The sequence below is a fragment of the Xiphophorus maculatus genome, chromosome 18 (assembly GCF_002775205.1).
Source record: "Xiphophorus maculatus strain JP 163 A chromosome 18, X_maculatus-5.0-male, whole genome shotgun sequence".
Classification (NCBI taxonomy): domain Eukaryota; kingdom Metazoa; phylum Chordata; class Actinopteri; order Cyprinodontiformes; family Poeciliidae; genus Xiphophorus; species Xiphophorus maculatus.
In genome coordinates this window covers 17,230,296-17,252,367 of record NC_036460.1, presented here as the reverse complement: position 1 = coordinate 17,252,367, position 22,072 = coordinate 17,230,296, and the positions used below count along the sequence as shown (strand labels likewise).

The 22,072-nt window shown below is 37.9% G+C and overlaps 1 protein-coding gene across 1 annotated transcript in view; it reads left to right on the top strand.

Moving 5' to 3' along the window:
- The window catches only part of pid1 (phosphotyrosine interaction domain containing 1), a 30,155-nt gene extending 15,004 nt beyond the window's left edge, over window positions 1-15,151 (top strand). Inside the window, exon 3 of the mRNA XM_005803357.3 lies at window positions 11,783-15,151. Coding sequence (XP_005803414.1) covers window positions 11,783-12,283 — 501 coding nt within the window. The 3' untranslated portion in view covers window positions 12,284-15,151. The remainder of the gene's footprint in view (window positions 1-11,782) is intronic.
- The last annotated feature ends 6,921 nt before the right edge of the window (window positions 15,152-22,072 follow it).

Here is a 22,072-nt window from a genome sequence, read left to right as displayed (position 1 = left end):
TCTTAAAAACGACTTCAGTCAGTTAAAGTTTTCTAATGATAAACTTTAACAGACAGATTGTTCCTGCCAAGTATTTTATGGAAGTGCATGCTCTTTTCCAAACTGTTTTCACTGACAGCTTCTCTTACAGAGCTGTTTAAAACAAAGAGCATGAGGCTTTCCAAATTCAGTCTTGAATTTCAATAACTTCCTTGCTTTACTCTTAAACCCCCTTTTACTTCATGGTTCTGCCTTAAGAGTTTAACTAGGAACCTCTCATTACAGATCAATTTGTCCTTCAACGTAATACTAGGTAGTCCACCAAGCTCAAAAGCTGTATGAGCTTGTAGATCACGTCAGATTTAAGGTTTTTGTAGATTCCCATTATGGAAAAAGGAGTCTGGGCTTGAAGCTTGCAGCGATCAACTTTGAGGGATTTCCCCAAGGCTGAGCTCTGTGTCACAATCGTCATGCCACTGTCCAGATGCAATCAGTTGCTGTGCATGTTATACCCATCATCAGGTCCTGCTGATCATCATATTTCTCAGATCAGTTAGATATTAGACGATGGCTGCTGGCGATGTTTATGTTTTGATCACACTTGTTCCACCTTTTAAAGTTAGTAGTGGTGATGGATATGAGAGGCTGATGGGGCCTCACAAGGATCAATTTGTATTAGTAAGAGAACAAATGTAAAGGATGATCAAAAATATAAATATTTATATTGTTACCAAGCAAGTAGTTCTGTTAAAATGAATAAAAAAATATTGGTTAAGGATGGAAGGTAGTCAAGTTTTGGATAATACCACATTATTGAAAAGGATCAATGTTGTTTTTAAAGTAAGTTTTGCTATGATCAACCTGGATGGAGAAACTATTTTGAAATAAATTAACTTGTTACACATAAAATCGTTTGTCCATTGGAAACCTGGTATAGATTGTGAGAGTACCAAAAATCCAGTAATCATCAGTTCTTCTTGTTAAATAATTTAATTAGGACAGTTGGCGTCTTTACGGTTTTAGTCAGCACTTTTAAGGCAACAAACATGCTTTTGGGTAGGTTGATATCATGATTGAGAGAGCAAATGAAAGCTGTCTGAGGACCTCAGAAAGTAAAAAATAATTCTAGTGGTAAGGGCTATGAAATCATGTAACAGAAAAATGGACGCAGGAGGAAATGCAAATGAAGAACCAACAAAATCATCCAAAACCATTCAAACCAAACTCCGTGTTCAAGGGTCATAACGTTTTTGTTTTTATTACTTCTTGAATATAACTGGCTTCAGGTGGGCTCCAAAAACAACAAACATAAACCAGTCTGGAATTCACCAACGTGTGTTAACAGCCCCCATAGAAACTGGAAGAATAATTTTTGGACTATTTAGAGAAAACCGGATATCCAGCCAGTTAAATCATCTCTATCTGTACAGGAGAAAAATTAGGTCTTCAATAAAAGAAACCCCTTACATATTGTGAAACAAAGTAGAGGATTCATTTTAGCTTTTGTTGCTTTGCTGTGGCAAGTCATGAATCTCTGCAGAACACAATTATTTCTCAAGACTATTGAGGCATACTGGAATAAAATATGCTGTCCAGTGTCAGAAAGCATATTAGTCATTGACCACAGGTCTTGGATCCTAACATGGAAAAAGAAAAGAATTGAACTACTTTTCAATGGTCTTTTGAAAATCCATGAAATACTCTTTATAGCTTACACAAGTTTAGCAATTTTCTTTTTGGGAAAAGCAATACCAGGTATTGCTTACAGATATCTTATTGTGAAGTAGATTGATTGTTGCCATCTTTGTTGACCATGCCATTAGAAAGCAAAGCAAAGTCTTATTTGTGCTAAATATTTGGAGAAGTACTTTGTGCCAACACATTTGTCTGTCCTGGTACTTGTTGAAATCTACATAGATCTAAAAATACGGCGAATTTCTTATTATAAGGTACTCTTTTGTGGTGCGTTCAAGGAGAGTTCACCATCTTTCTATGGCTGTTGAAAGGTCTTTAAGGAAGGTGGTTTGTCTGTGAAAGCACCTTTCATGTACACCTAAAACAGGAGCCTGTTTGGACACAGGAACATTTCAACTCTGTGCTAACACAGAAAGTTGAACTTTGGCCATCATGTTCCAAAGTAAACCAGTTAATGCACACTGTTCTATTTAAAATAAGAAATGAGAACCTCATCCATCACTTCGTGTCATGACAAGCAGAGCCAGATGCAGTCTGCTGATTCAGTAAGTCTGAGTGGAATGTTAGCATGCTCCTGAGGAATGTTGCATTTCCAAACACTGGAATCTCAGTCAGAGGTTCCAGGCACAGGGGGCCAATTCAGGAAGCATGCTAAGGTAATCTTCAGTTCTGACTGCATGCGTGATCCAGTTTGTCTAAACCCAGTTAAATTATACTTGGATTACATTTTAGTGTACAACTGTGGCTGGAAGGTTTAAAAATGAACAGGAATTTGGAGTTTTATACAAAGTCACTAAATATATGCGTGATATTTATAGTTACATGTGAATGATTTAAAATTGTGTTCAAACTTTTATACATGTTTAACACACAATGACAATAGCTTTTGTGCTAATTTTGATGGTGGCTTTCAAATGTTCGTTTCTCTGAAAATTTTAATTGACCCAAGACTAATGAAGAAAGGATTTTTTTAAAATACAAAAATGTGATATATCCAACACAATCCTGGAGAAGACTGGTGACTTGACAGTTCTCCAGCAGGTCGTCACTGTCTTACCCCCAGTAGGAAGACACAAAAGGTTAAGAAATCCTGACCAAACAAGTTCATATTCTCCAGACTTACAGATGGAGCTCAGTATGTGAAACTTTCTGTCTTTAGGAACCTTTTTGAATTGAAATATAATATTCAAACTTTGAGAAATAAATTTTGGGTTTTTCTCAGCTGTAAGTCATATTCAGCATTGACAAAAATATATCACTCTTTGTGTTTCAAATTTGGTTCACACTTTTTGGTTGCATTAAATTACACACATGAATTCACTTTTAAAGACATATACTTAGTTGGACATTATAGTGGTGGTCTCTTGCTGCCTGAAGTAATTGCTCATTCTTTTCTGTCTTTTGTCAGTTGTGCTGCTTTGTTCTTTTGTTTACTGTACAACGTCCCACCAAGTTCATTTTAGCCAAAATGGTACAGAAGGTTGTGGGATTGGGTGCAGACTGTGTTTTGTCTCCACCATCTGTTTGCCGTTGGCCTGAGCTCCAGAAACTATCTGAAGCCGAAACATGTTGCTGCTTTAATCATCACAAAGGTCTGTTCCCAGACCAGATCAAGCTTGGCTGAAGTCTTTTCTCAACAGCTACATCCTCATCTTATCTTCTGCATCTGCTTTCACATCCCCAAAGTCTCTCTATGGGGACAGGTATGTTTTCACTGAGCTCTCTTTGTGTTTCTTCCTCCACCGCCTGCTTACTTCCCGTCTGTTTGCTTCCTTTCTGTGTTAATAGCTGATCCAGCTGTTGCTCCAGCGGCAGCAGCTGCCCAACTGCTACACCTCTCATGCACATGCAGGCACATCTCTGTACAGACAAGTATGCCCTCATTCCAACTTAGACAGACACTCTATATCTGAGTGTGCCAGGATGTTCCCGTCTCTTCCCATCGGCTCAGTGGCCAAGGTGCGGATGTTTATCCTGTCTCCCCTTGTATATGTGTCTCACTTTGTTTCTCCCCATCTGTTTCCAAAACAGTTTCCCTTCCTACCTCCTTGTAAGTCAGTTTGTCCTAAACCACTTGGAAAAGTAGTGGTTTCCATTCATTGTTGCATATTAATCCAGTGAGTCATCAAAAGAGGCAAATTCCAGATTTACTTGTTCCATTTACCAGAAAACTTAAAGGACATTCTTCTGATTTGTGACCAAAATTGTGGGATTATAGCAGTGAATCATTTGCTGCATTTATCCTGGGATCAATGAATATCGGGCTTACTTGCCTGTCTCTACTGTGATTGAGGAATGCTGTTTTAAACAGAAGCCATGACTAGTTGAACAGTAGATTTCACCAAATGGTGAAAAGTACAAAACTGTTAGTATCTTAACTAAAATTGCTGCTTTTGACACTTGAAGACCACTCTGATGGGCTTAGCTCTCACCGTCTCCAACATAATCTAGCATGCAGACAAATGAGTCTGAAACATCTAGTTTCTCTGCTCAGTCCTTTGAACATACAGCTCTGCTAAAGTTTTATAGAATGTCTAATTTAGCTTTATGAGGTTACACCCTTTAGATGCTACAACTTCTTTCGTTTTACTGCTTTTTGCTATATTTTAACCGAACTTTGCAAAGAGAGCCAACTCTTAAATATTTCGCCCATGGCTGAGCGCAGCTGCAAACGTGATTGTTTAATGTAGAGTAGACTCAATTAATGGTGAACATAAGGGTGACCCCAACCTCACCCTCCACCCCCAAACTGAAAAATTTCCCTGCTCTGCCAGCAGTTCCAGTTTAAAGCAAATAGCTGCTTTTGTTCCATTTATATTGCAATATTGCCACAACTTTCCCACACAACGTTACTATGCATGTCAGCTGCTTTGGAAATTACAGCTCCCAAATATAGGGTAATTGGCAGCATTTGATTATTTACAAAAATAATGTTTGCTGAGTCCAAATTCCTTCATTGGCTCCATAGTCACTAGAGTACCCAAGACTAAAGACAGCATCCCCAAATGACACTCCTTTCTAGAAACCCTAACAACTGTTGTTTGGTGGCCAAACACAGATAGTCAGAACCTTTCCTCCTACATCTTGAAGCTACAAAGAGGCAACCTTCTAACTTTCCAGAGCCAAAGCTGTGTGTGAACTTGCACAGCAGCTTGGCCTTCCTTCCTGGCAATTAGAAGTCATTTCATGTCCCTTAAACCAGATTATGATGCCTCCCACCTTGTCCACGTGGCACTGGATGTAGATGCCTCCACCCACATCTGGTGGTGGTGGCCATGCGAAAGAGTCTTCCTGTCTCTTCCTGTTGAGTGCTGTTTTTCCATTTGGAATCTCACAAAATACAACTTCCTACAAAGAGAACTGGCCAAACTATCTGAGCCAACAACTGAGGTCAAATTGCCATGGGTGACCCTGCCAAGGTGATGTAGTGCTGTACCAGATGGCCTCCATGATTATGGCGGTGCTCACTTTCTCCATCCCTCACAACAAAAATCAAATCAGCAATGAATGACACATTAATATTCAGTTGGCCACATATTTTCTCTTTAGCTGAAGCTTGGTAGATGACTGCACAGTGGCTACTTGGGATGTGGCAGTATAAAAATTTTGGCTATTGATATTCAATATTAATGTCATTAATGATATTTCTGATAACCAATATTGAAAAATATTATATTTATTTCCCCACCCTTCAGACACCATGAAAAAATTACCACTGAAATTGCCTCTGCGCTTCAGTTCATCGCCTCACTGTCCTGGGATTAATCGGTTTCACAGCCACATGCCCCATGGCCAACTCCCACTCCTCTCCCCAACTGAGACACATACTACAACAAGATGGAAGTAACCATTGATTATTGATACCAGTCCAGTTTTACTTGTAGGATCAATGACCATATGTTAAAAATGGCTAACATCAGCTGATACCAATGTCAATCTAGATATATCATGCATCCCTAATTGATAGCTAAAAATATCCTAATTCTTCTGAAAAGGTCTCAGTAGTTTGGTACATAGTGCAAGAAATGTTATGAAATTAGAATAGAATAGATGATAAATGCACTGTATTAAACCAAAATGGGGAAATTCCTGTACAGCAGCAGCAAAGTGACAGTCAAACAAAGTAGGTCCAGATTTATTAAGACAGTTTTGTTGGAAAACACATAAATTTTCTATGCTCCCATGATCCAGTATATAGGGTAACTTAGCCCAAGTAATGTCATCATTATTGTCCCAGCCATATAAAAAATGGCATACAATGTTGTGTACTTTGTTTAGCATTAGAATTGTGTTAAAATGTTGTTTAATTTATTCATACATGACTGAAATAATCATAGGCCCAGAGTTATTCATACAGCTGGCAGATTAAATTTTTAAAAAATATTTTATATTCATACAAGAAATTTTTTTCTGAAAGAAGTGTGATAGGCAACAAATTTAAAGATTAAAAAAATTCTAAAATTAAATATTTAAAGTTGAAAGTGTATACCCCTCTCATTAATTGTTGGAATTTTTTCTTCTTTTTTTTTTTTTACATTTCACCAAACTTTTATTATCGAACTGATATTTTAATGATTTATCTTGGTGATTAGTTTATAGTATTTATGTTTGAAAGGCTGCCTTCCCATCACTTGTATCTTTAGTTCCCTTAACAGATTCTTGGCCAGTCAAGTCAGGAATCTGGCTGGTCCACTCTAAAACATTAATTTTACTTTGAGATAGAAACCTTTTAGTAAAATTCAAGTTATTCTGAGGTGTGATAAAATATCGGCTTAACTTTCTCCAACAAACATTTTTGTGAATGTTGATGTTCACCTACGTTTTGTGTTGCAGGTGCCTTTTGAGATTTTCCTACTGTTGCGAGAACAGAAAAGGAAAACTAGAGTCAGTAATAGTGCCCACATGTTTCACCACACATGCAAATGTTTAACTCTCCTCCTCCTCTTCTTCCTCCTTTGTTACTCTCGCAAACATTCTCGCTGCTTTTCTCTGTTGTTTTTGTGTCTCGTCAACAAAGCAGGTCTGTATGGCCGTTTCGTGTCACGTCTAAACCAGCATTCCATTGAATGATTCAAAATTTACTGGGACATTGTTTTGCTTTTTTCTTTGCCCCTCATCCTGTCTATTTTTCTGTCAATTTTCTTTATAGCATTCTTTCTTGTTGATGGCCTCAGGGGCTCCTCTTCTGTCGCTGATCTTTATTTCTCGGCCCGTAGTGTTTCACTTCGAGTCAACATGTTTGTTTTGATGGAATGCTATATAAGGCAGGTAATTGATAAAAGTATAATACAGCAGAGGATATAAAGAAAAAGGAGGGGGTGATGGGGGGGAAAGAGAAACAGATGAGTAAAAGAAAGTGTTTTAAGACGGGGGAGACACAGGAGTGGAACAGAAACAGATGGAAAGTTTAAAACAAGGGGAGAGCTCTGCGGTCCTGTGCGTTGATTTAAGCTGCCTGCCTGACTTGTCAGCACAGAAACAACTGGTGAACAGACTGACAGAGTCAAGGAGAGCAGATGTGTCCCTGCTGGTGATGGATGGATGGATTGATGTATGGATTTTTTTTATTTTTATTTTTATTTTTTTTATCTAAAGGCTGATGAATTTCCTGCCAGAGCTGGACAGCTTTTCTTCATGAGTTATTCTCAGCAGAGCATCTGGTTTAAGGCCCTGAGATCATTAAATAAGATCAGTTCTGCTCTATAACTGGGATCATCTCTCTTCCCTCTCTGCAGAAATCAGAATACAAGTTCTTATTTAATGTTCTTCATTGTCAAGAATATGGTTGTAAAGTATGTCGTGAATATATTGTCATCACAATGTCATTGTGTGCAATATTTATATAGCAATAATTATTGGCCGAAATATCCCAAGTCCTATGAACTTCAGTGTTTTTTATGCTAATGTAATATTTGGCTGGACAGTCTCACACCGAACACTATTGACATGGCTCAAAATGGTAAATGTCCATTGGTGATGAAAGCATAAATGAAAAGGAGAGGAAAGAATTAATGAATTGCCTCTTACTATGTTTGGCGTGATTCTTAGAAACCAACCTGATGCTCACACACTCCCTCAGATTCACTGCAGGAGTTAACAAAACCATAATTAGTCTCAGATTCACATCTTCAGCTTGCCTCCAGACAGATTGTGCACAGACCCACTCAGTGCCTCTGTTAGGGTTTCACCAGTTCTGCATCTAATGTCACATGCTGAAAAAAACGTGTTTTTATTTGAAAAATGATCATGCGCATTCCTTCCAGAACTGAGTTTTTTTTTTTTTTTTTTTTTTGAATGTTCACAAACTGAAGCAGTGGGTATTCTTTTGTTTTTTTATGTTTGGAAATTTTAGTTTCAAGATGAGTTCTTGTTTTAAAAGCCTGAATTAGTCACAAGAGGTGTTATTTTAATTTATGTGAAGGTTTATGCTGTTTGCATCTTTTGGGTAAACTATTGTCATCTACAGTATATTCAGGGTGTTATTTTTTTTATTCTTGTTTTAAATAAAATAAACGTACAAACATCTAACTTTGCAAACAGTGTTGCGTATACTTGTATGCTATGTAAATAATTTTAGGGTTGATTATCTGCTCTCATGTCCTGTAAACTACAAAACTCTTACAAGTGCATGTTTAATTGTGAACATTGCATTGCTTTTCCCCTTGTTTTCTTCAGCTTTTGTTTTTCTGACATGTATAATTTTCCTTCTCACTTTAGTTTAGAACATTTTTTTTAAGTTAACTCTGTTAAACCTCTCTGCTCTGCTTTAAATTAATATTTATACATATACACTACACACCAGAGCAAGACAGGCTAATGGATTTGTTTAACTTGACTTATGACCACTTGTTGTTGAATCTTAATGATGGTACTAAAATTTCTGTTTATTGCTTTCCATCTCAGCATGAGTTGTTTCCTAATCTGTCTCTTCCTTCTTTCCCTCCTCATGACTACTTCTCTACTTTCCTTTCCCCTTTGTAATGTTCTCCTTTCTCAACACTTCTTGGGTGGTCAGATAAAAAATCTTGGTGTGAAACAATAAAATTCAGTAACTATTAATCATCTGTTTATCTTTGGTCTGATCTTAGAAGAGCAACAACGCTCTATTTATTTGACTTGGAAACCATAAGTGGTCAAACAAATCCATGTTTACTGTCTTGTCCACAGTTCTCTTGGAGAAATTTTTTTAACCACAATAAAATATCAAACAGCAGAGCCTGAAGCTACAGTCAGGGTAAATGGCAATGGCCTCTACTTGCATAGCGCTTTAATCTGCAGTCGGTCTTTCACCCTTTCATACACACCCCCACACACCGGTGATGCTAAGCTACATTGTAGCCTCAGTTGCTCTGGGACATAGTGACACTGAACTGAACTGAAAACTGCATCTACCTTCTATTCTTTGGTTTTATTGTCTAAAGGTTTTTAACAGGTTCTAAAATTGTTTAGTTCTAAACTCAAGAATGGAAAATCACACTTAGATTGAACCAGGTATAAAATATTACAAGTTTGCCTTATATGGCTATTACTGAAAAGCTTGTGAAAGAGACTGAATGTGCCTAAAAAACCCGTAGATATTTAAAGTTAATAATAATATAACTAAAGTATATTTTTTGCTCAAGAGTTTACACTGTTGAGCATCTCTTTAAAACCCTTGAATTTAAAGGGATGCACTTTCTTTGTACAATGTACTGCTGTTGACAGCTGATACTCGGCGTAATGGCTGAACTGAATAGTCGTCAGCCTCCAATGAAAATGAGGCACTGACAGCTGTGCTGTCTGGATCTCCCAATGTTGTGTGAAATAGAAATTACTGATGTTGTGCTGCAATCTGGTAATCCAAGAGACTCATGTTAAAAGGATTATAAGGCTGTTCTTTGTTATATTTGGTAGACGTGATAAAAAATAACATTTAGGAAACATTCTTTTATGTTTTTCCCCGTCAAACTGCAAAAGCACATTTCCTGTTTCTCGGTAATGCTTTAAATAATACAGATCTGCAAAATAGTGAAGTGAAACTTCCCTGTGGTTCCTAGATATAGGAACTTGTTAAAACTTCTTGACTGCGGATTCGTTTGTGCACTGATTACATTTAGACGGGAAATTATCAAGAATGATTTAGAGCATGGAGAGCATATAAAGATTACAGGTGTAGATAGCATTTTATTATCTAACTTTACATTCAGTTTCATTCATGACCACCAATTTTTTTTAAAGAATATCTGAGATCTTTGCAGAGCAGCTGGACTGACGTACATGCAGCTGGACTCTTATTACTATCCAGCTTATTGCACTGTGTTTTATTTTGGGGCAATGTAGTGAGGGGGCTAGTAAACAGTCATGCATACCACACTTTTCAAACTTTTACGTGTAAAAATAATAAATTAAAATCAACACATGCATCTTAATTTTTCCCACTTGATAATTAAGTGCTAACTTCTATCACATGAAATCCCCGCAATATACATTAAAGTTTTTAGTAGTAACACGACAAAATGCAAGAAATTTCAGGTAGAGTCAATAATTTAGCTAATATTGTATGTTGTTGAAATCACAAAGAGCTTGTTTTACATAGGAATTATATTTCTAAGTATATTTTGCTTAACTTGACCGTTTGCACATTTTTGGAGGCTGATGGGAAATGTTGCACTGTGCTGCACTCAACGGCAAACCTTGAGTAGAGATGATAAGACTGACTGCTTGATGTTAATGTGAAAGGTCGTATTCAGTCAAATATCTGAGCAGAGACTGTGAATAAAGTGAAGGATGGCTTCCAAACTCATGCTATGGTTCCATTTTAGTCTGAAACTGTCCTCTCTCAGTGAGCTTTGTTTTATAGATTTGATCATCTGAGTAACACAATATACACGTTTTAAGGACTTCACTGGTTTACAGAAAGCTCTCAAGAGTTTTATCATCAACATCAGACTCGCTACATTTTGCAGGTGTGCATTGAGCCGTGCAGGCCACTTACTCTGTAAATGTTTATAAAAATGATACACATCTTTTCTTAGCAATTCACATTTAATACTGCACTCATGTTGTCTGCAGCCATGTGTCAAACGTGGGCTGGAAGCCAACTGTAATGAACTCCAAAAGAGTTCAGGAGTGTCTCCCTGGCCTAGAATAAACACAGACGGGGGTAAAAACAGTTTGAGTTTTGAGGCTCCTCCTCTGTATATTTTTATAAAACCATAAAGAACAGTATGTAGAGGAGTGCATAAGTCAGCCATTATTCCTTTGCAGCCTTCAGATTGGCCTCGCTCCCAAAGAAATCTCCAGCAATGTTCTTTTCTTTCCCTCCTCTTTCCTCTTATCCGTCTCAATCTTCTCAGTCTGTTGTATGGTGGTGTTACTATGGTGTTCTGTTTAACATACTATTTTTTTCTTAGCATTTAAGCAAATAATACACATACAATTGCTATTAGAAATACCTGACCTTGTAGAGCCCTTCAACGGTAAATACTTGGAAATTTGTTTTTGTAGTTAGTTGATCCGAAGATTCTTTTATTGCTGCAATTTTTCACTTTGAATTTGAATTCCCTCCAGACTGACACAGGAGGTGCTTATTTATCATCAGTATTCATACTCCAAATATTGAGCTTCTGACCCACAAAATACATGTGCTAGTGATCTTGCCTGTCACTCGTGATGTATTGAAGCACTGTTAAAAAGCCAAACAAACGAAAAGAATAAGGAAGTTGTGCCAACACCAATAACTTCAAAAGTTCTTGTCCAATTTTCATCTGTTTATGATTGTCATTTTGTATCTCCTTGAAGAGTTTTGTAGAAATTGTGCTAACTTTTAACTTCGATTCATGTAGATATCATTCCAAGACCCACTGTTGGGGTTTCTCTCAAGGTGTCTTGATCTTGGCCCAGTCCTTGCCCAGTAGCAAACCTTCACTTTTCACTACAAGAGGCACTCATTGAAACCAACAATTAAATATAAGCACTTACTCTCTTTTGTTATGTTACTCAAATGCCCAGTCTTTGACCCCCTTTTTGTTAATTAAATGGCACAGAACATTTGAAGAATACTTTCATTTTTATTAAATATTTTAAAGAACGAAATAATTTAAGAGTATTGTTTGTCTCATTGCTGCAGGTGACCTACCTGGGCAAGATGACAATCTCCGGGACCCAGTTCTTGTCAGGCTGTACGGAGTCAGCGGTAGTGAGTCTGGTGGAACGTCGTGCCTTGGACCAACAGCAGGGCACCAATCCCTCAAGCAACTCCCTGCTGGAAATCCGCCCCTTCCAGGTGCGCCTCCACCACCTGGATGAGCATGGCGAAGTCTCTGTAACCGTGGACGCCTACCAGGTGGCGCGCATCGCTTACTGCACTGCCGACCACAGTGTAAGACCCAACATATTTGCGTGGATCTACCGGGAGATCAACGACGACCTGTCCTTCCAGATGGATTGTCACGCCGTGGAGTGCGAGAGCAAACTGGAGGCCAAGAAGCTGGCACACTCCATGATGGAGGCCTTCCGAAAGACTTTCCAAAGTATGAGCAGCGACGGGCGCATTCATAAGAGCGGCTCAACAGACGACTTTGCCGAAGACTCGTCCACGCCTGACGACTCAACCCCAGATGACGGTTGAAGTCGAAGGCGCTTATGTTCTTGATTTCTGTTCTGACAAATTGAGGGATGACTGGATGGACAGAATAACTACTCTTATTCGTTTCCCCTGTTGTCCTCTTTTTATTTTAAATTTGGTTAAAAAAAAGAATTATATATCTATATATATCCACTGTATGAACCAACATGCCCAAGATGATGAAGTAGCCTATAAATTGAGTGAAGGAAAGGTAGATGAAACGGTTTAAATAAAGACCTTACAGACAATAAATGACCCTATATGACCCCTCCATGACCCTCATCAAGGTTTGAAGGCCCACTGTAATAACCCACAAAAATGCTACTCATCATTTCTCGTTCAGCTTCTGTTATTCTGCACCTCTCAAAGACTGTCTGTGGTGCTTTTTTTAACCACAACAAAGCAATTTTTTTACCCGATGCTATACTAACCTTTTTGTTCTTCTTGCCATGTAGGGACCAAAGCAGAGTTGATAGTTGGTCTATTTTAGGTTCACACTCAGAGTTTAGATGCTGGCGATGATTCTGTAGCTGTTAAGTGATTATCTTTTGAAATATTTTAGCCTTCATAACAGCAAATGCTGATGAGGGGGGAAAGCTTTCACTAAGGTTACCTTTTGTGATCCCCAAAAAGTGGTCACTTAGCTTGAATGAGAGAGCTACAGCATGTGTCTTCATTTTATTGGTACTGACAGATACAAAGTATCTGTAAGACATAATGAGAAATAGATTATATTTTAGAAGTTCTCACTGGACTAGAAGCCTGGACCAGTCTGAGACACCTTAATCGTCTACATCTGACGTTTGTTTTATGTATACCAAAATCCAGGCAACATTTTGCCTTTCAGATTATGTGCCTCACTTTCCTGTCTTGTCTCAGTGCGTGTGTGCTTTCATGTTTTTCTTGGTATGTACAGTAGGTGTCGATGCTTATTTTTCTTCTGTATGTATATGCATGAAAATGCAAGCATCTGGGTGTGAGAGAGTAGACAGAAATGAGGAATAAGTGTATGAAATGGTGGGGGATCATGTTTTTTTTATGTTTGAAGAAGTTTCTAAAATCAGACATGGTACTGTGACCATTTGCTACATTTCTTTATCGTACACTATCCTAGCAAACCATGAGTCAGAGCGGGCCAGTCGCTGACGTGGTCGGACCCTAAGCCGCAGCCATCCAAGTGAACAGCTCACACCTCCTGGCCGCTGCTGAATGTATGAGTCCATCGTACTGTGAGCACGTCGTATCATGCCCAGTCACTTCAGACTCCACAAATCGCCTCATGTAATCACGACATCTTGAAGGGAGTGACAGTAAGTGGGGTGTATGTCTCTGCTGCTTTGCATCTCCACTCCAAGACTGAGGCACTTTCTTCTCTGACAGCACTTCACTGAACCGACTGAACAGCCTCGAGTCGCATGGCTCTAATCAGCACATGCAGGGCCTTGTAAAAGTATCATTGTCCCTTGTAGTTTTTCTCCTATTGTCACTTAAACAGAAATGTTTGTGTATTTCATTGGAGTGTTATTAATGATGGACCTTAATAAGGTAGTGCATATTTGTGAAGTAAAAGGATGCATTTTTTCCCTAAATATCTAAATAGTGAAACATGCATTTTCATTCAGATCCCATAAGTTAATACTTTGGATAACCATACGATAACATATCCTCTTTTTAATGTGGGCAAAGAGGTTTTAATTTTAATTTTCCTCCACTCTACTTATAGTAATTTTCTAATTTGACTTTGTTTGGGTGTCCATCAACAATTTAGTTGTTTTGCCATTCTTCCTTAAAGTCCAGATCTGTTGCATGGATATCTAATAGTTCTGTTAGCAGAAAGGCCTGAGCTGTTGCTTTCTGCAGCTCTTCCAGTGTTATATTGGGTGTTTTGGCTCTGAATAAAGCTCTCCTTGCATGACCTGTATGTATTACGTGGATAACCATGGGGCTGTGCTTAGACATTAAGATATTGTCAAATTAACTCTGTCTTAAACTTCTCTACAGCTTTCTCCCTGCCTTGTCTGTCGTCTTCCTTTGTCTTTATGATGCTGTTTGTTTACTGATGTTCTCAAACAAACCTCTGGGGCCTTCACAGAACAGCTGTATTTATATTGAGATTTAACTGCACGGACTTGGACTCAAACTACTAATTAGAGGACTTCTGAAGGTGGTTTTCTTGCAAATTGTGAATTTTATTTAGCGGCGGCGTTGAACTAAAGAGAGCAAAACAAATACATGCCATGCCTTTTTTTTCTTTCCAAAAGAAATGAATTGAAAACTGTCAATTTTCCTCCTCTTCACTAATATGCACTACTTTATGTTGGACTGTAAAAAAACATGTTGAAATTAGTGTTTCACAAAATGTACAATTCAAGGCATTTTAATACTTTTGGAAGTTACTGTTCAACTGCAATCCTAGATACAAGAATCCATACTGTATGTACACAAAATGTATTTGAAACTTGCTTAATAAGCTTATGTAAATACAAATGTATCACTTTCCAAATATTACAACATAAATGGTGATAGCTATTTTAAATAAAAAAAACACATATTGAGAACCTTTATATGCTGAAATAGTGTAATTAAGCTGAACTGTGAAGAAGAAGAGACTGATTGTGTTGGATGGAAGTGTGCGGGCGGGAGTGTGTGTGTGTGTGTTTGAACTGAATGTGATGGGGAAATGTGTAAGAAGAGGTTGTAAAGTGAGGGGAATGATTGCAAAGCTGTAGTTTACTGGGCCATCTCTGCCTTACAGCTCAGACTCGCTTCAAATGTTAAGAGAAAAAAATGTTACCATAACTGTTTTCTATATGGTGTGTGTGTGTGCAAAGATCAAAACAGTTACATATAAAGCATTTACCAAGATCTCAAGATGGTGTGGTCTGTTTTGTCTCCACATCACAGTCCTCTCTCCATTTATTCCCCAGGCTAAATCAGATCTGGCCTAAAAGAGGTTCTTTTTTTATTATTCTGTAAACTCTGCTGGATTTGAACTGAATGGATTCCCTGCTGCGGCATCATGTGGGAGGATAAACACCAGGCGTTCTCAGCTTCAGAGTGAGCAGAATGGCTCAGACACATGATGTTCTGACAAGGTGCCAGCACAGATGTAAAGCATAACCTCACTGTCCGCTTGTCCACATTTTCCTGGGCTTTGGTCAGGTTGTAAAGTCGTTTTTTGTCTGCTCTAGTAAATGAGACATATCCTCCAGTTCCAAAACCAAACTATGACATGGATTTAGTATCTTCCACTTCTGGTACTGTGATTGTGTTTTAACTGCGTGTGTTCACACACTGCCAAGAACAAACTCACAAGCATGATGGCATTTCCAAATGTTTCGGTTTTGATGGGAAGTTTTACTGCCACCATTCCTCGCATTCCTTCTCAAACAGTTCTTTTTATTTGTGCTGCTGTAGTCGTCCTCTGCTTTCTCCTTAAAGTGCCCACATCAGTAACAAGATAACCGATTCCCTTCTGCTTGTGTAGCAGGCAATCATTTTGCAGTCTAAGAGCTGCAAAGAATTAGATGCAAAATGGATGCTGAGAAGGATGCTAATGGGCCATGAAAGAGAACACTGCCCCCCTCTGGAAAGTACAGATACTACCTTTGCTTTTCAAGTTTTCTATTTAGAAAACTTAAACAATTTTCTTAAAAAAACCTCTTAGAGGGCTTTTCATTTGAGCGTGATTATTGTCCTTCCAGCTAACGGTAAACAAGCTCCACTGTTTATGCCTCTTTGTCACTGCTGAGTGTAAATGTCTTGCCATTTTGCTCATTTGTGGCCTCGTGTTTGGCTGACCCACTTCCATCCAAGCTGCAGTGCAGAGGGGTCCTGCAGGGGCCCAGGAAGGAGGCCACCCCCGGCCAGTTGCCTCTCTGCTCCATGGAGGCCTGAGCCAGCCACAGTTCACAATGCTGCTCTGTTACCACTCCAACTGGCTGCTCCTCTCTTCCTGAGTCTCACAGTTGACTGTCTATCCCCCTGCCAAGGCCCTGCACACTTGAGGTCAGTTTGGGAAACGTGTGGTGCCAATATGGCTTCTGATCAGACTTCTTTGAGTTTCTGTCTCAGCCTCCGCTTTCACTTTGCTGGGCCCCTCGAAGTAAAAGCATGGTGAAGTACTATAAACATATGTGTGAAGTGAACTGCATTCTTTACACATTCTTTCTGCCTGTGGCTTGATTGAGATTACTTTTTTTTTTTTTTTGCAAGATACAAAGTTTGGTGGTTAAACATGGTGGGGGGAAAAAATCATTCTTTCACATCTTAGTTAAAAAGAAAGCAATGACAACATGATAGACTGTAATATTGAGCAATTTTCAAATTAGACAAAAATATTTAATTAAAACAATAAAACGCAACTTGGTGATATTTCAGATATCAAGAAAAAAACTTTTCAACTGTATATAATGTACATTGTAAACTGGTTTAATTAGAAAACCATCTCCATCAATTGAAATATCATGGAAATGGTCATTTATGTCACTAATTTAGCAGTGACACTTTCATATTGTGTAATTTCACACAGAGTAAAATCAATATATTTATGTGCAGAAATGTTATGCTGTGACCTACATAATCATAGGGAAAACGGCTGACTTGTCCGTTGTCCAGTAGACATTCACAGATGCCACTTTATGTCATTGACGTTAAAAATCAATAGATATTAATAGAGAACAAATTGTTAAAGAGCTTTGTTGAAGATAGAAAACAGGCCAATTACATAGCAGATTTATTGATTATATCAATAAAAATATTTCCCTCAACTAGATGACGATAGTTTCACACAAGCTCAGCTTGCAAAACCCCAAGAAGTCAGTAAGTAATCTGAATGTCGCATTTGTGTGAGAATAATAATTACTTAAGAAAGTTTTCTTTTTTTCTGACTAAGGCTGATGTTTCTTTAAATTAAAAATTGCACTGTTGCCTGAAGCCCAAGAACATAAATAAAAGGATTCACCAGAAATCTAGTGTAAAAAAACATGCTACAAAGTAATATCTCCACCATACCAAAGGATAAGTGATCTCCCTCAGACATACTCTCCTGCCTCCTGTTGGATGGCTCCCTGAGGCCTTCGTGCGATTTAAGATTCCTGCCATGATGAAATATGCACTGGAACTAACAGGAGAGGTGCCATTGCCTACTTATTACAACCTGAGACAGACGCTCTGTCATCCGCAGCCCAAAGCTCTCGCTGCTGGAAAAGCACAACAAAAAAGTCCAAGAGACAAAATGCTGCTCTGAATCCCTTGGGGACAGGAAATGTCTAGACTGAGATCCACAAAGAGCAGGTCTGAGAAAGAGATGAGAGTCTGAAAGAGGAATAAAAAGTAGGGAAAAAAACAACAACCTGGAGAAGAGTCAGTTGATCTGTCTGCAAACCCTGTTTGTCGTTACATAATTCAAATTCTTTCCTCTCCTGTTCAGACTTTCCTTTGCTTGAAGTAAGAGAGGGTTTTTTTCAGTTTTACATAAAAGTAACCGTGTACACGAAATTGTCTTGATCCTTGGTAATCTCGGTTTTTTGGTGAGAAATTATTTGAGTCATTTTGTGAAGTGGCAAAAAGAGAACACAAATGCAGTACTAATGAAAAACTTTATAAATATTCTTTTATGTTACCTAAGAGCATTTGAAAGCATTAAAAACACAAAATCATTTTCCTAAATGTAAGTTTCTATTACATGTGATCTCATTTTTTGCTGCATTCTGCCGTTACAACCAGACCAATTGAAAATGTGCAGTTTCTGAAAAAGGACAACGAGGGGATGCGAAGGATAGTGACAGGAATAGAAAACAATGCTTGTGGAGAGAAATATAAGAAAAAAGAATGTGTAGGTGGCGGGTCAGAAGAAACGACTCATTTGGGTCGTCATGTTGTGTCCAGATGTTCACTGAAGTGTTGGCCTATCCAGCTCTTTCACATTGCAGCAGCAAAGTCAGACCACTATAAATAAAAACACAGCAAAGTGTCTGGTTTCAAATACTGTCTGAAAAGGGAGGAATGTTTTTGCGAACCTTTAAAGACTGAATCCAAGCAAACTAAATCATTTCAAGACAAGAGCTTGCTACCTTTGTTGTCCAGAAGGTGCCAGCCTTGCTTTGCATTAACAAACTGTCAGTTTGTCCAAATCTGTTGTGAGGTGATAACCAAAACCAAAAAAAAGCTTAAAGATGAACACAAATTATAAGACAATGTATTTGCAGTTTAATAAAACTGCTGAATTTTTTATATTTCAATATTTCCATCTCTATTTTTTTTACTTTTAAATTAAAGGAACATTTTAGTATTAGTCACATGATTTTTTCATTTCAGATGCTTCTGCAGGGGATTAACATCAGAGATGTGACAGAGAAATCTGTCACATCTCTGCCTTATTTCAGCCGCTGCAGGGCTTCTTCATCACAAGTGCCATGTTTGCATCTGGATGGATAGATGGATGGACAGATGATGGAAGGATGCCCCTTCACATTTGTCCCATCCTCTTGTGCCAGAGTCTTTCAAAGGAATGTTCAGATAAGATCACTGAGCACTGAAGACATATCATACTGGCAGGTCATGCTGCTGTGCATGATCTTGTTTTAATCCAGAGTTCAGCCAGCACTCCCTGATATTTGACAATGTCAACAATCTTTGGGCTTCAGGACAGTTAGAAACCTCATATTTTAATTCAATTTAGTCATCTTAACTTATTGTTAATGGAATATTTTCTTCATGAGCTACTGGCAGTTGTGCCAACCTCTGCAGCTGTGCAGAAAAGCACAGTGCAGCCAGAAAAAAACCACACCGATAGCTGTAAGCTATCGGCTGTTGAGGAGGTTGAAGTTTGAGCTCATCCTTAAATACAGAACCAATCTTTCCTCAACGCCACACCATCTTAGTATTGTTTTGTCTGCCATTGTAATGGGGATATGCATAGAAATAGTTAAAATCCAAGAAATATTGTTCAACATTCAACATATTTAATGCAATATTTTTGCAGAGCAGACTGTGCTGACAATAGATGTCGTGTTCAAACAACATAACATGAATGTATTTACTTAAACTTGTTTCCTGCAGAGATTTTGCTTAAGCAGCACCCTGCTCTTCTTTGGCAGCAGACTTTGGCGGCAAACTTTCTGGAAAACCGTTCCAGGATGAGAATGGATGGAGTGAACCTTTGTTCTCAATGTTAGGTTCTAATGTTCACTTAGCATTGATTTAGCTCTTTGCAGCAACATTTCCTTTGGGTTCTAAGGTGTTACTACGTTTATTGTTAACATTGTTATAATGATGTTTTAGTTTTTGTCAGGTTTAGCTTGCATTTAAGATGTTTAACATTTTTGTACAAAAAAGATAAATCACCAGTGCCAGTAAGACCTACAGTCAAACGCAGACCATAAAACCCTACAGGTTGGCTTTTGTAACATAAAAAAAAAACATTGCTTTTGTTTTCGATTAACATTTGACTTTTAAAAAAAGTGACTAAATCTAGTGTTTGTACACTTTAACTGAATGGATTTCTTCCTTATTAGTCATATTAATTGCGATGGATCGTCATGGACCAAAGTGACAATGTGCACAGATTTTTATCAAGGTTTTATCAAGGTTTTATCAGAAATCAAGGTTTGTAACACAAAGAAGGCCATGCTATTTTAATTGTTTGTAACCCTTAACCCTGTGGCTTTTTACCAAGAGGTCCACTGAACCAACAAACACTGATTTATCTCCAAAGTGCATCAGGTCAGGTTGGTGTAAAACACAATCAAATCATTTTCTAAGCTAGTATAGACTGTCAACTTTGGGAACATACAGCTAAGCAATGCCAGATGGAATAACTCTGTTCATAACTTATCAAGAGGTCCTTATGGAGAATAATCACCTAATCTACTGAAAAAGATCACAGTGGAATATGACTCGGATAAAAATAAACAGCCTTGTTTAGCCACTTTTTGAATCTGATCTAATTTCAATTTTGGTCCATAAGGTTAAAGTGATTCTAAATATTAACGGCACAATGTAATGTATGGTAAGCTTACACTCTGACTCAGTGATTTTCTGCCTCTTTCATTTACCATATAGGCACCTTTAGCTGGTACAACTTCTCTTGTTTTATATACATACATTACGCTCGCAGTGTTTTATTGGCTTGTGCTCCATAATTTATATTAATTATGGAGTACATAATTAATATAAATTATGGTCTATAAAAAGAGGTCTTCTTATAGACCTCTTTTTCCTCAGTTATGGTCAGTTACTGCAATATCCTTGGAAAAAAGGAAATTAAATTCTCTGTAAAACCAATTCTCTAAATAATAATATATCACAGAGCAGCAGAAAACTGCAGCCCTAGATATTGTTTCAGTCTTTCACTCTGATTCATGTCCTGTGCCTGGCTGAAACTCTTCTCAGGTGATCTTGTTAAATCTCCACACGGTGTCAGAGCTCATATTTTAAGTGACACAAAGCACCAGCTTCCCTCACATGTAGACGCTATTGTGAGAAATGACGAGCTGCAGCCTTTAGGAACATTACAGCAACAGACTCCAGCTCACCAAAAACAAAGATGAGAAGGAATCTAACTTACACTCATGAAAAAATTATGTCACACTAAGAAAGCCTGTGTTTTGTTGTTTCACATAATGTATGATGACAGTTATGACTATTTATTTTAGCATCAATATAGCTTCGCAGAAATAATTGATGTGGAAAAATTATAATTAGGTTACACCTGCTAGTTGTATTGCTATATGTTTATTCTAAGTTCCTGTATATTCCCACCAAGTTAAAACTATTTGGGTTACATGTACAAGTTTGGACGTTGTGCTTTCCAGCCAATCTTGGGTTATTGCGGTAATTTCAACCCTGCCGTTGCAGGGAGTGAAATTAATCTGAGGGGCACTCTTTTAAGAGACGGTAAACTGCAAAAATAACTTGCTAGATGTTGACGTTCCAGTTGTTATGGATAAATGGGCAAATATATTTACTCACAGGACATTTAAAAGACTGCGTACAATTAAAATGAGCAATAAGATCCAGGCTGAAATTTTATATTTTAGAAATAAATACATATGGAAATAACCCTGACTTCTTAAAATGTGGAAAAAAAAAATCTGGTGATGAATAACTTAGGACACCTCGTCATTTATACTTACTTAAAATGGCTGAAATCACACAAAGTCTTGTCACATTCGCTGCACATGATGAGAATATTCACCATTTTGAAGAAGATTTGTCCCATTCTTTCCTTGGATATTCAGTTTCGGTTTGGCGTGCTACCTGACTGATCAAATGAGAGTAAACACTATGTTGAGATCAAAAGAGCCCTTTAAGGCCTTCAGAAAAAAAAAAAAAAAGATGGAAACAGCTTAAATGTTTGGTGAGGGATTTAAAGAGATCTCGAAAGAGATTATCATCTGTTCCACTTTCCAAACTACTTTTGATAATAAGAGAACCTTACTTTAAAATGTTTGAACTATCCTTTTTAAATAGAGGTTCTTTCTTGATATTTGCTGCTCCATAAACAAACTCTTTTCTCCTCCTGCCCCGAAGCCACAGATAAACGGATACATATGTTTTGATGTTTTCAACTAGCATCTTCAGACTGTGCGTGTTTTTGCAGACAAATTTGACTTTTTAATGAGACATCGTCCTTGAACTCAACTTTGTGTCACAGCTTGCTCCACGCATGACTGAGAGAGATTTGAAAGTTGCTTTAAGGCAGCAGACGATAACAGGAAACATAGAGGTAGCACTTGATCCAAATGGACTGTTCTCATGAATTATAATGTGTGTGTGTGAATTATTTAG